The 12,970-nt window shown below is 37.3% G+C and overlaps 1 protein-coding gene across 1 annotated transcript in view; it reads right to left on the reverse strand.

Annotated features, from left to right (window-relative positions):
- COL24A1 (collagen type XXIV alpha 1 chain) overlaps window positions 1-12,970 on the reverse strand; it is a 127,736-nt gene that overhangs the window by 82,315 nt on the left and 32,451 nt on the right. Inside the window, exons 9-13 of the mRNA XM_017805305.1 lie at window positions 11,927-11,971; window positions 9,873-9,926; window positions 9,130-9,174; window positions 5,991-6,044; window positions 3,461-3,505 (exon numbers count right to left, since the gene is read on the reverse strand). Coding sequence (XP_017660794.1) covers window positions 3,461-3,505; window positions 5,991-6,044; window positions 9,130-9,174; window positions 9,873-9,926; window positions 11,927-11,971 — 243 coding nt within the window. The remainder of the gene's footprint in view (window positions 1-3,460; window positions 3,506-5,990; window positions 6,045-9,129; window positions 9,175-9,872; window positions 9,927-11,926; window positions 11,972-12,970) is intronic.

The raw sequence follows: 12,970 nt of genomic DNA on the forward strand, positions 1-12,970 counted from the left end.
TGATGTGGAAAAGATGAGATGGTCATCTATGCATTTCCAGTTCAGCACACATTCGTTATTCTCTGGAGACTCTTTCAGCAATGTTAGCAATAATATTCTTCTACAGCCATCATCAGATTGATGGCTCACTGGAGAAAAAGGAAGACTGATCACTTAGTTTCTCAATGGTAGAGATTTCAAGTTGCCACTCTACATTGCTTTAGCTTTCCATGACTGCTTAAATGACATATTCTGTCATGCTAGACGATCAAGACAAATTGGTTACATTGCTGTCTTTTACTTGTGCTACATATTCCAGTTCAGCAAGGCACTCCTGTATTAATAATCCTGTATGTTGGAAGGCACACTTATGGTAACAACAGCAATGATTGAAAAATCACAGAGAAGTACTTATAAACTTTTATAAGTTTAGCTTATAAAAGCAATGAGAGGAAGTTCCAAAACAGCTTTACAACATTCAGATTCATTAAACTCCTGTCACAGTCTCCAGACATACTGAGTGACCTGCTGCATGAGAGGAGCCGCGACGAGAAGATACAAGGACTCCCTGAAACAACATCTCGGCCTTGGCCATATTGATCAACATAACTGGTCTACTCTGGCCTCCAATCAGGAGGTCTGGAGACACACCATCTATAACACTGCTGATGCTTTTGAGAACGCACGCAGGATCACTCTCGAGGAGAAAAGACAACGCAGAAAGAATTCTGTCTTGCAGAATTTACCACCTAAGGAGTCCTTCTGCTGTGCCTTTTGCAACCGGACATGTCTATCTCGTATTGGCCTCTTTAGCCACCAGTGTGCTTGTAACAAACGTGGGTAAAGTCCTCCCCAAATCTTCGTTCACAAAGCCCAGCCATGATGATGATGACATAAAAATAAAACTGAAAAATTATCTCACTGATAAGAAAAATATTGACTTAGTGAGTCTATCAGGTTTATTAATCATCCTCCACCTACAACAGCCTCGGTATATGTTAGCACATGCTTATCAGTTTGGTTAAAATTTGCTCAGAGATAAAACCCAAAACTTTCTCAGCTAAAGTGTACCTTTTCCACCATTTCTGTGTGACAAGTGAAATTAAAATCAAATTACTTTTGAGTGTTAAAAAGATAAGATACCAGAAAAGGAAAATTTATATTTTCCTACTATTAGGTGGGGGTTTTAAAGGAAAGAAAAAGAGAAAAAAAAACTAGTTCTGATAAGTGTAGCAGTAAATTTTCTGAAACTTTTCATCTTATTAGCACTTATGACCTTGCTAAGTCTTGAGAGACTGATGGCTCTGCCAGCCAAAACTCTGGACTTAGCAAGTGCTTTGCATATTGAAAAAAATTATGAAATAAAGGAATTATTATACTCAGCTTGCTGATGCTGCTCATTTTGCCATTGTCCTTATGAACAAAGCAAAAATACAACTATCTCTTGCCACTGCATACAGCTGGGCTAGACAAGCTACTTGAATTAATGCTGTTGGTTTCTGCCAGAAAAATATATTTAATCTCATATTCAGTATTCATCTTGTACTAGTATATTGTGTTATAATGGCCTAAGTATTTTAAAGCAAACATTGAGGGCTGCAGTTCTGTACTCAGTTTCGGATGACCACTAATATCTGCCTGAGTAACAGCTGTGTGAGCTGAGGCCAGGGAGCACAAACCCATTTTGAGAGCAGTTGTGGTCAAGGAAATGGGCTGCACCATACAAACTGTACTTTGGGATGCTGGGGTCACCTGGAATTCCCCCAGGGTCCTGGTGAAATTCTGCTACAGTTTAAAGAGTGCAATGGTCCCGTGTAAAGAAACTCTGGAACAAAGCAGAGATCTTCCAATTATGTAACTGGGAAAGAGGAAACCAGACAAACCAACATGGTGTTACTGGAACCGTGTGAAAGAGTCTCACACATAAAGAAGAGAAGGCAGGCCAATTAAATGGAGCTTACACACAAAAGAATTGTTGATTACATGCTGTTCAAAATCTAAATATGCCATTGATTTTTTTTTTCCCCAAGAAATAGCACTCATTATGGTTATATTTCACCTATGTACAAATGGTAAAATCTTTGGATTGGTGATTGAAAATTATTTCTCTATTTCACAAAAAAATTATTGACATTCAATGTCTCTGTCAATAACCACAACTCAGCAAGAAGGCAAATGGAGCTTTGACCCCATGAACATTTATGCTCATGAATTCTAGATAGGGCAAAACTACTAAGGTTTAGTCAAAATAATCAGTAACAATACCTTTTTAGAAGTGATATATAGTAGGTTTTTTTAAAAAACCTAGATACATTAATACAATTATCAATGTCCTTGAGGTAAAATTCGAAAGACAGTCATGTAAGAAGGAAAAGCAAACTGTAATTTTAAGCAAATTCTCAAAAGTGCAATCTCCAGTAGCTTGAGTGCTTCAATTGGCTTGAATATGTCAACTGACAAGAACAGAGTAAATTCATGTTTGCATGATGAGGCTGGAAGCTACAGAGTTTTCTTGTGTTTTCACTATGGCAATGCCATAACAATCCCAATCGGACAACAAGGGATGACTTACAGGAATATTTTTTGTTATAAACATATCATTAAAAAGTTAATAGTAATTGAACTCAACTGTCGTACTTCAAAAGGAAAAGTCAGATGACCATAAGTGTAAAGTGACAAACTTATCAAGAATGTTTCAGATCTGCAGATATCAAAAAAAAAAAAACCACAAAGGAAACACTGGAGACAATCACAGCTTTCTTAATTCAAATGCAAACATGCTATTTCTCCTACATTGTGAACATGGTTGCATAGCCAGGCTTGATTGAGACAATGTCAAGAACAAAATAGAGGTCCTCTATGAGTAAATCTGTGAATTACTTTTAAAAAAAAAGGGAGTAAGACTATATAGTATGAAAGTATCACTCTTTCCCACCTCCTGTAGGACTCACTGATGTCACAGACCTTCTCTGGCACAACTGCATTGATACAACTACAGCGTGCAACTCCACACTGAGCACCACAACCTTCTTCTATGAATATTTTTTTAAAAATCAATATAATACTGTTAACGAGCTAAAGTAATTTTTCTCAGAAATTAATTCTCCTCTGAATTTGGTAGCCATGTTCAGGAACAAATGAGGGATGAGTTGTTAAAGTGTTTGAGACAACTGTACTTTTTGAAAAAGTAACACTGGCTTTAGTGCTATGAACTAGAAAACTTGGTTATTTCAAATAAAAAAACCAGACATACTGGATCAGAAATAAGCATACAAATCCACATGAAGTACAGAAGTACTCCATACTGGCAACATGACAGCAGTTTTGTAGAGTGATATTAATTAAAATCATGGCTAGTTAGAACAAAATCTGTTTAAATCCTTGGATTTCCATAATAATTTTTATTATTTCACAAACAAAGACAAACACACAAGACAAATATTGTAATGAAACCATATCAAAGTAATAAAAGTGTACTCACTCTTAGTCCTGGAAATCCAGGAGGACCAACCCCACCAACAATTCCCTTAAAAAAAAAAATTAATTTTAGATTATCTGAATTTTACCATTTGAAAAGAAATCCCAGTGATAAGATTAATAAAAGTGATCTACAGAGCAAGTTATTTGGGATTTTTATAGAGTTCCAAACGAATGAGAGCTTATCACCGTACAGAGGAACACACTTATTAAAATCTCTGGATTGTGCAATTCGATCTCCAGATATTTGTGTATGAAATCATTCCTGCTGCTACTGCAGGGATATGAGACTTTTTTTACCACAATACCTAAAATGGGAGGAAGAAGGAACAATTTTTTGAGGGTGAAAAATGAATTTATTAATATTTCTTTGAAAGATGAATAGAACAATGGCTCAGTTCATAGAAAGACCACTGCAAAATTAACACTCTCTTTATGAAAAATTGCTTCTTGATACAAACTACAGTACTTGTACTTTAAAAGAAGTTACAAATTCAACAGTACTCTACTACTGCCTCTATCACACTCAAGTTTAACTCAGAAGAGGTTAAAACGCTGCAGAAAACAGTTGCCAAGTCTCTTTGCCTTACACAAAACAGGTATTGTAACCCTCCAGATCATCATGTCTCATGCAGGCTGTCCCAACACCTGGGACCTGCTACTCAATGTCATTCAGAGGGTTCACCACAGCCTGTTGGCACCCACAGTGCAGGGGAAGTTTTATGCAAGCAAATCTAAGCCCATTCTGAATGTGTCCAACTGGGCATGACTTCGACATGGCCCAGAGGACACCTCTGTGCTCTCCTCTGTCCTCTGGTGCCTAAGCACCTTCTCCAACCTGCTCCAAACTAACCAGAAGCGAAGTTGGATGCTCAAGCAACATTCTCCAAGGCAGATCAACATCCTCAGAGAACTGGGAGGGTGTTGTGGAAATGAAGGATGGCATCAGTCAGTTAAGCAGAAGAAATTAGGCATGGAGACAAGTGTCATTAGTGTCAAGTCAGCACATGGGAAGAAATGTCTTCCCTTCAAGTTCCTGCCACCACAGGCCTCCCAGGCAGCCCCTGCTCTTCACTGCCAGCACACGAACAGGCTCTGTAAATATCCCATTAGCACTGCAGCCCCCTGCAGCTGCAGCTCTGGCCCCTTGCCTGAACAAGCCCTGCAGGGTGAGTTTTGGGGGAGGAGGGGAGAGAGGTTGCTGCCTGTCTAAGAAGGCAGAAAGATCAGCAGCTGTCTTGGCAGATTAGATGGAACTTGTTTGCAAATGTTTGCATTAAAACAGGCTTCTTTGTAAAGTGCAAGTCTGTAATTTCAGATCCAGGCTTTCTGAGCTTGTTTCTATTAAAGTACTCTTCTGCAGATCTGGTGGAAAGACAATATGTGTTTTATCAGGAATGGAGGGAGACTTGGGAGTACCAGGAAGGGAAGGAAGAACTAATGTTTTAATATCATTTGAAAAGCAGCTGGTGACACTCACAAAGCCTCAGAGGGTTTTCAAGATGAAAAGCACTATATTGACATCACCTGACATTCCAACAAGGGAAACTGCCTCAGGGACCAGAAGTGCAAAAGAGTTTTTTTCCTATGTTACAAAATGTTGTCACCAAATGTTGATAACCCACCAGCAAAATTCAGGTAAGCTTTTCTAAAACAAGTTTCTAAGGTGGATGTCAGGGCAGGCCTTGAAAAAGGAGACAATCTCTGCCCAGTTGCTGACTCTGGTCCATATCAGAAAAATCTTTAGACGCAAACTGATAGCAGTTTCCAAAGGAGCATCCAACAATACAAGATCATTTAAATCAGCTGCTAGTTTACCCAGAGCTTATTGCTGTACTTTTGTCCTGCCCAAAGCCTTTCACTGGTTTCTGACACCAAAGGAAATCTGAGTTTGGAGTCTGCAGCCAGAGTTTCCCTACAAATACAGCAAGACAGCAAAGCTGCTTTAAGAGATGTGACTGTGGCACAGTTTGAATATCATACTACAAGAGCACTTTAGCCTGCACACACTGCCAAGGACAAAGCTGTTATCATACTGATTATAAAGCACTGAATGACATACTAGCATAATTGTTTTCAGTTACAGTTCAAAGGATGAAATCAGCTACCAAAGGCATAAGCATACAAAAGCTAGGGTTTTACACGTAGGCAGAATCCTATTTTGTTAAGGTGATCTTGGAATAATGGTTTAAATAAACAATGCAAGATCAAATCCAACGCAAGAATTTTTGAAGACAAAACATTCACCAGCAATGGAACGAGGACAACAAGAGATCGGATTCTCAAGGTAGTCAGCACATGTAGCAGTGGAAACTGCATTCTTTCTGCAGCTTTCTGAGTCTTTTGTTGCTCTTTTTTATATTTATCATAGTACTTTCCTAGCAATTTCCATGAAAAATTTAACAGTCCAGAATTTTCCTGTGGACTTCAAGACATTTCTTTTGAGGCAAAAGTCTCCTTTCTATTTAGGAGGAGAGTTAACATTGAGTGTTACAAATTTTATCATGTTAATCAACACACAATTCAATACTTACAGGACTTCCATCTGGACCGGGAGGGCCTCTATTTCCAAAGTCACCTGGAAAACCCTAAAGCAGAAGAGAAAATAGCCATTCTTCATTATCTAAGACGTGAAGAGTGGTCCTTACCAATGTGAACACTTGCCTTACTCTGCATCTAGAGACTGAAATAATAACTCAAGACATGGTAAAACCTCATTCATTTTATGAGCGTTTTGACTTCAGATACTAGATTATCAGGAAAGAAATCTGATTTATCAAGTCAAGCACTGAAGCTTGAAACAGAATGTTCATTTTTTGCTCATTTTTTGCTCGAAAAGCAAAATGAAATGGAATTCCACCACTTTACTGGCTCTAATCTTTCTTCTTACTCTAAGGGTTTTGAGGATTGTTTTTCTTCTTTCAGATGTTGCCCACTCCAGAAGCACATAAATTGCTGGGCAAAGTAATTTGATTACATAATTCACAAGTATGTATATTTTTTTAAACTCACAAATGAGGCATCAAAGGGGAAATGGAGGATGCAATGGGACAGTTTTACCAGCCACATGGAATCATAGATGCAGGTCACAAATGATACAGCACAAACCCAGTATAGCAGGAGTTACAAAAGGGACAGATTACCCCCAGTCATCATAATCCCATTCCCAACAGCATGTGTCCTTTAACTGATGCTAAAAAACTCATCTTAGTAAGTAGAAAAACAAAAGCAAAATGAACAGTCAGAAAAGTCTAAAACTGGAAGGAATATAATAATATTACTGTGCAACAAGAGTTTTATGAAATCAATATTATCATTTATCATTAGCATAAAGCATACAAAGGATGAGTATTCATAATTTTAATATAAACCAGAATCTGAATTGTTTTTACAGTTACAAAAAACTGGATTAATAAATTCTTAGTAAAATTTCCAGGGTCTGTTCTGACACATTGACAACTGGTTTTAACTAATCACAGATAGAAGAAAACTATGTAAAAGCATTCCCTCAAATGTGTATATAAGAGCAAAATGCATCATACTAACAGGACAGACAATGCATTAAAAATACTGCAGAACTAGCCAAGTTTTGTATTATGACCATACAATGGAAAGAAATTGAATGTATATACTTCTACTGTGAAATATTTTCTTAAAAGCATATTATATGCAAAACTAATCTAAAATTCAAACACATCCTCACTCTGTGATGTTCACAATACAGATTTGAGCAATTGAATTTTTTGTTCCATTTTAAATATGCCAGAAATGTTACAAATATGAACAACTATTCAATAAATCTAGTAAGTAGCAGCATTTTGTGAATTATAAGTGTATGATCCTTTGTATGATCCACTTCATTTATACTTGAAAATTACTTTGCACAAAAATGAGATGACGTTTCGGACCTGTTTTCTTTCATGAAGATCCCTGCCTGTCAGACTGGTTTTTTGTCTCAACTATTATTATTGAGAGAAGTTTAGTCCAAAGAAATAAGTTGCACCCTAGAACAAAAGGTGAGGAGCCTGACCTCAGGCACTACAAATTCCCATGCCAAATTTCCTTTAGCAATGGTGCTCTGCCCCAAAGCACCAGCGTTAACTCTAGGCATTGTGACAAAAGACCTTGTCATTACAGCTATCATTGTTTGGGGTTAAAATAACACACATTCTCTAAGACTGTGATCCAGCAGAGTACTTCAAGCCAGGTTCCCATGTGATTGCTCTCCTGGTTTGGGCCTTACATTAGGAACCTTCAGTCAAATAAGTACTTTATAGATCATAGAAAGGATTTGGAATGAACCTTGGGATTTGGAATGAACCTTGGGATTGAGGAAATTACAACATTAAAAGAAATCAGTATTGTATTAAGGTAATCACAGACATTGTGTAGAGGGGCTTTTGGTGCTCTGTCACCTATGTGAATCTTCTCTGAGTAAATTTATATAAATAAAAGTCCTTATCAGAACATAGCCTCGCACTGTGCTCTGATTGTAAATGAAAAATAACTGCTTACCACAGCATACACAGCACCAACTAACTGCTATGGACTGGAACAACTATACTGGCAATCAGTGAAACCTGCCATGGAGAATGATAGTATAATGCAAAACACATTTTCAGTGTACTCTGCTGTCACCTCTTCTTCCTATTCCACACTCAGCACAAGACTTTGATTTCCATCCAGGTTCTCCTGGTTCTTAAACACTGCATGTGACTCATCAGCACGAGACACTGCCAACTACTGCAAGGTATTGATGGCACAGAGCCCTTTGTGCCCAACACGCAGATGCACAAAGTAGCATTCAATTCAAGTTATAAGCAAATGACAATATGGTCAACAAGCACAGGAACACCCTGTCCTTCTAGCTGAATAATTAAAAACCAAATTCCTCCTTCGATTTCTGTACCTCAACTATTTGATAGCAGCTGCAGAGAGCAGTCTATCAACTTAATGGCACTTTGCTTGCCTTTCTTTACATAGAAGCAACTCTTGTAGGCTAGTGACTATTTTGGCTGGTGCTAGATCACACAGAAAACAAAACAATTAAACAGAATCCCCCACAACTTTCTTAGCATACATCCAGGGCCAAATTATGATAATCACCCTACAACTGCTGAACAAGCTTGTTCAAAATGCTAGCTAAAAGTCATCTGAACTGCTGAGTGCAACTGACTGCACAACTGCAGAACACTATCGTGGTTTTCAATCTCAAACCACAAGAAAGTTAAAATTAGAAACTCCTGGATAGCTTCAAAGACCTAAAATAATATGGTTGCTGCAGAAAACAAAACATTTGGCATGTTTTACATATTTACACAGGAAATATGTAAACCTTGATAATGTATCCTTGGCAGATTTGTGTTTATTCTCAGCTCTAGAAATATATGTTAAGTAGAGGACAGCTTTAATTTACCACAGTCCAGAAATATTAGACATTCGAAGGTCTTCATCCAAACCAACACCAAAATCAGATTAACAAAGCTTGCATCATATCTGCACCTTGTGCTAACATAGATTTTACAGAATTTATTTATGTACTAGCTGAAAACAATAGAAAGTCATCTATGGACAAAAAAACCCCTAACTTTTTTCAGTGATTGAAGTTATAGAGTGAATTACAGGTGGATTTATATTGGCAGCAGGAATTATAACAAGTATTAAAAGCTTTACCTGTCTCCCTTTAGGACCTCTTTTTCCACGTAAGCCTGGGATGCCCTGAGAAAGAAATAACCCATCAAAAGTAAGTTTTCTTTCCTTCAGTACTTAAATTCAAGTAATTAAATCTGGTTTTGATTATTTGATTGGAAAAAGACAGTGTCAGAAGCACTACCACTAAATAAGAATTAAAAAATAAAGAATATTTGAACAAAGAATCACAGAGACATTGTCCTACAGCAGAAACACAAACTTTGCTTGTCTGTACTGTGGCCATATCAGAACAGTTATGAAAAAGGGCCATATCTTGCTTGAATCTAAGTACATGGCCAGGCAGTTTTGTGCTCAAGAGAAGTAAGGAAAAGCTCAAGCGCAGAGTAACAGAGACTTCCATGGCTTGTTCTACTTTAAAGATCATCTGAGAAGAGACAAATATTAATTACTGAATGAATGAAATTGCTCCAATGAAAAATATTCATAAAGGGCCTTGTTAGTAAGAAAAAAAATAACCCTAATCCTTGCAGCTGTGGAGTAAATTAAGATAATAATTTACAGCTGCTCCCCATTTAACTTTAGCACCAGTGCATTTCATTGATTAGCCTAATTGTATATGACATACTTATCTGATTTTCTTCACATCAGTTTTGCTATTAGCAAAAAGTACTAAAATGAATACATTGTACATTTTCCCCTCATTCTAACGTATATTGCATTACCACACAAACATCAACATTTCATTAATGTTCCACTAAGCCTACCCTTTCTCCTTCAGGTCCTGGTTGTCCTGCCACACCTGGAGGTCCAATGAAACCCTAAAAACATAAGAACAATGCTTTTCATCAACACTGCTTGTCCCTCAGTATTGGCTAGATATGGGTTCACAATAGAGGGATTAAATTCAGACTCATTTGAAACTACCAGTGAAGCTCTAGCAATTTAAATGTGACCAGGATTTACTCTCCAACTAAGAGCAAAACCAATTTCCTGCTATAAGAGTACAAAGTCAGCTAACAAAGAAGTACCAAGAAAGTGGTCCAATAAGACAAGGTTGCATCAGACACCTTATTTATTAGAATAGATGGAATTAGCAACTTTTTTCATAAGTTAACCTTATTCATGAAATACATCAGAAAATATGTTCTCATCTTTAATAACACTGTGTGATCACTGCTATATGTAAGAGCTCTTAAAAGACAAAAGTTTATCTTAATACAAGTAGAATGTCTTAAAGTTCAGTGGTGGCATTTCTCTGCCACCATTCCTCAGCTGTATGGAGAGATGGGTTCTACAATATCAGATTCAACCTGAGACTGGAATAAAAATATTATTAGTTACTAAAAAAGAATTCCTTGCTTTCATAACTCTCTCCAGTCCTCCAACTGTAATTATTTAATTTCTTTTTTTTTTTGTTAATTATGAAAGATAGTGCCCTTCTTGTCATCCAGCCTAATGTGAGAGTAAGGAAAACAAGGACACTTCTACTTTCTACAGTTTCTTAAAATAGCTGAGAAGCAGAGCACAGTTTGATAACAGGAATGTTTTAAATGTAAAGCTCTAAACACTTCATATCATGTTGCTGCACACTCCATGGCACAGTAATATGGCTCAAGAGGGCTGTGTCATCATTTTTTACTGGGAGTTGTTTTTAGAATTCATATACAGGACTTAGCCTTAAGACATGACAGGTGTTTTTCCCTTAAATTACTCATGCATTGGCCATTTTTAGCTTTGTGTAAACAGAGCAGCAGTAACTTTTCAGGAAGTGACTGGGATCACAATGTCTTGTTGGTTGAAGGGAGAACAAGACAAAATGCTTGAGAATCTGAACAAAAATAAACTGAAGAAACATAAAAGAAACAATCCCTGAGGGTCCAATATCTGTTGGCACTTGATCCTGACAAACTAATTTTTCCCATCATTGTAATGAAAACTGACATAAAAAAAACACCCCAAAAAAAGCAGGCAAATGTTTAAGAAGCTGATGCAGGTAAAGGCTTTTAGTAACTACATCAAAAAAAAACCAAGACAAAAGCAAATATTGATAATAACTTAGTAAGAAAATTATTTTAATAGATGTTTGAGAACACAGAACACTGCTTATCAACCTGTATGTGAACTGAGGGCCTGAAAACACTTAGCAAAAGCTGCCTTCAAGTCCTAGATGCAACTAGCAACATGCAAGTTTCTGGAAACCTGTTTCTACTGCTTGATGGTGAGAGTCAGTGTGAAAAAATACATATACATGCACCAGGATGTATAGAGAAAAACCCAACTTATTTTACTTCCAAGAGTAATCAAAAGCAAACCTCGAACGCACAGAGCAGTAAGACCCTTCAGTCCCTGGGGTATATAAAACTACAATTCAACCATTCTAAAATCTTAAGATCACTTTCATGGTTTTTGTATGACAAGACTGTTTCCCTTTATCAGTTTCTGTAGCTGTTACAGACTGCAAATGCCAGATATGTCTCCTTTCTTGACAACTTCCATCATGGAAATAATGCTTCAGGCAGGAAATGTCCACTGCTCTTCACTCCCAGCCCTCACACACCCAGTACTACTTTCTTCTCTTGACTGCATGCAAGTGAGAGGAAGGGCAACAATGGAAGACTGCTCTCTGCAGCTCACCGCGGAAAAAAAAGTAAACTCTTACATGTATTTTGAAAGATACACTGTGTCTTCTCATTTGCAGGTTCTGCAAGGGCAGAGTGGTTCAGCAGGCAGAGGTGAATTAAATTCCTCATCCCCTTTCTTATGTACTGTATGGGTAAAAATAGATATGCATACCAAAATGCTTAAAATGCTTACTTACTCTTACACCTTTAGGACCTGGGTTACCTTCTGGTCCAGCTAAGCCCTATTATAAAAAGATATGAGATGTAATTCATTTTAAACAGCGAGAGATGATCTACGTAAAAGAACTGCAAAAGCATTTGTTAACAGTAAACTTGCAACACATTCTTGAAATTCAGAGGATTGAAGACTGTGTCATCAAGTAGTCCCCTGGGATCATGTTCAGAAAGGTCTCCCATTAATGCATGGTTGAAACACAGACAATGACTGAAACTTCCATTACATTAGAATTATTTCTTCTGGGAGGAAATTTTTTTCCAGACCAAGTGATCTGGCATTACAGTGACATAATTTCACAGGATTTTTCATAAGCTTTTATATTTGTACACATTTCCAATTACTAATGTCAGAATAGCAAATGTGGTCCAAATGTTCTAAACATTTTACATCATTCTATACAAAAATGTTATCATTCATTACTCTATAAAATATTGTAATGGAATTTTAAAATATATAGCCATTACAAACCTAATCCAATAAAGCACTGAAGTATTGGTCAAATTCACCCTTTTAAGCAAATACAAAACCACAAAGTCAATTGTTGTCAATCTGTCTTATGTAATTTATCTGGGGAAAACAATGAGTATTTCTGCTTCATCTCTTATTTGTATTACTGCACTGAGGTATCTGTAACCTCACATGTAAATCAAAAAAATCAGAATCAGTATTTATATAAGTGCTTGTGTTTAAAAATATTGATCAACATAACTGGTCTACTCTGGCCTCCAATCGGGAGGTCTGGAGACACACCATCTATAACACTGCTGATGCTTTTGAGAAAGCACGCAGGATCACTCTCGAGGAGAAAAGACAGCGCAGAAAGAATTGTGTCTTGCAGAATTTACCACCTAAGGAGTCTTTCTGCTGTGCCTTTTGCAACTGGACGTGTCTATCTCGTATTGGCCTCTTTAGCCACCAGTGTGCTTGTAACAAACGTGGGTAGAGCCCTCCCCAAATCTTTGTTCACGAAGCCCAGCCATGATGTGTTTACAAAAAAGCTGCT

Source organism: Lepidothrix coronata, unplaced genomic scaffold (assembly GCF_001604755.1).
Source record: "Lepidothrix coronata isolate B3197 unplaced genomic scaffold, Lepidothrix_coronata-1.0 Scaffold12, whole genome shotgun sequence".
Taxonomy (NCBI): domain Eukaryota; kingdom Metazoa; phylum Chordata; class Aves; order Passeriformes; family Pipridae; genus Lepidothrix; species Lepidothrix coronata.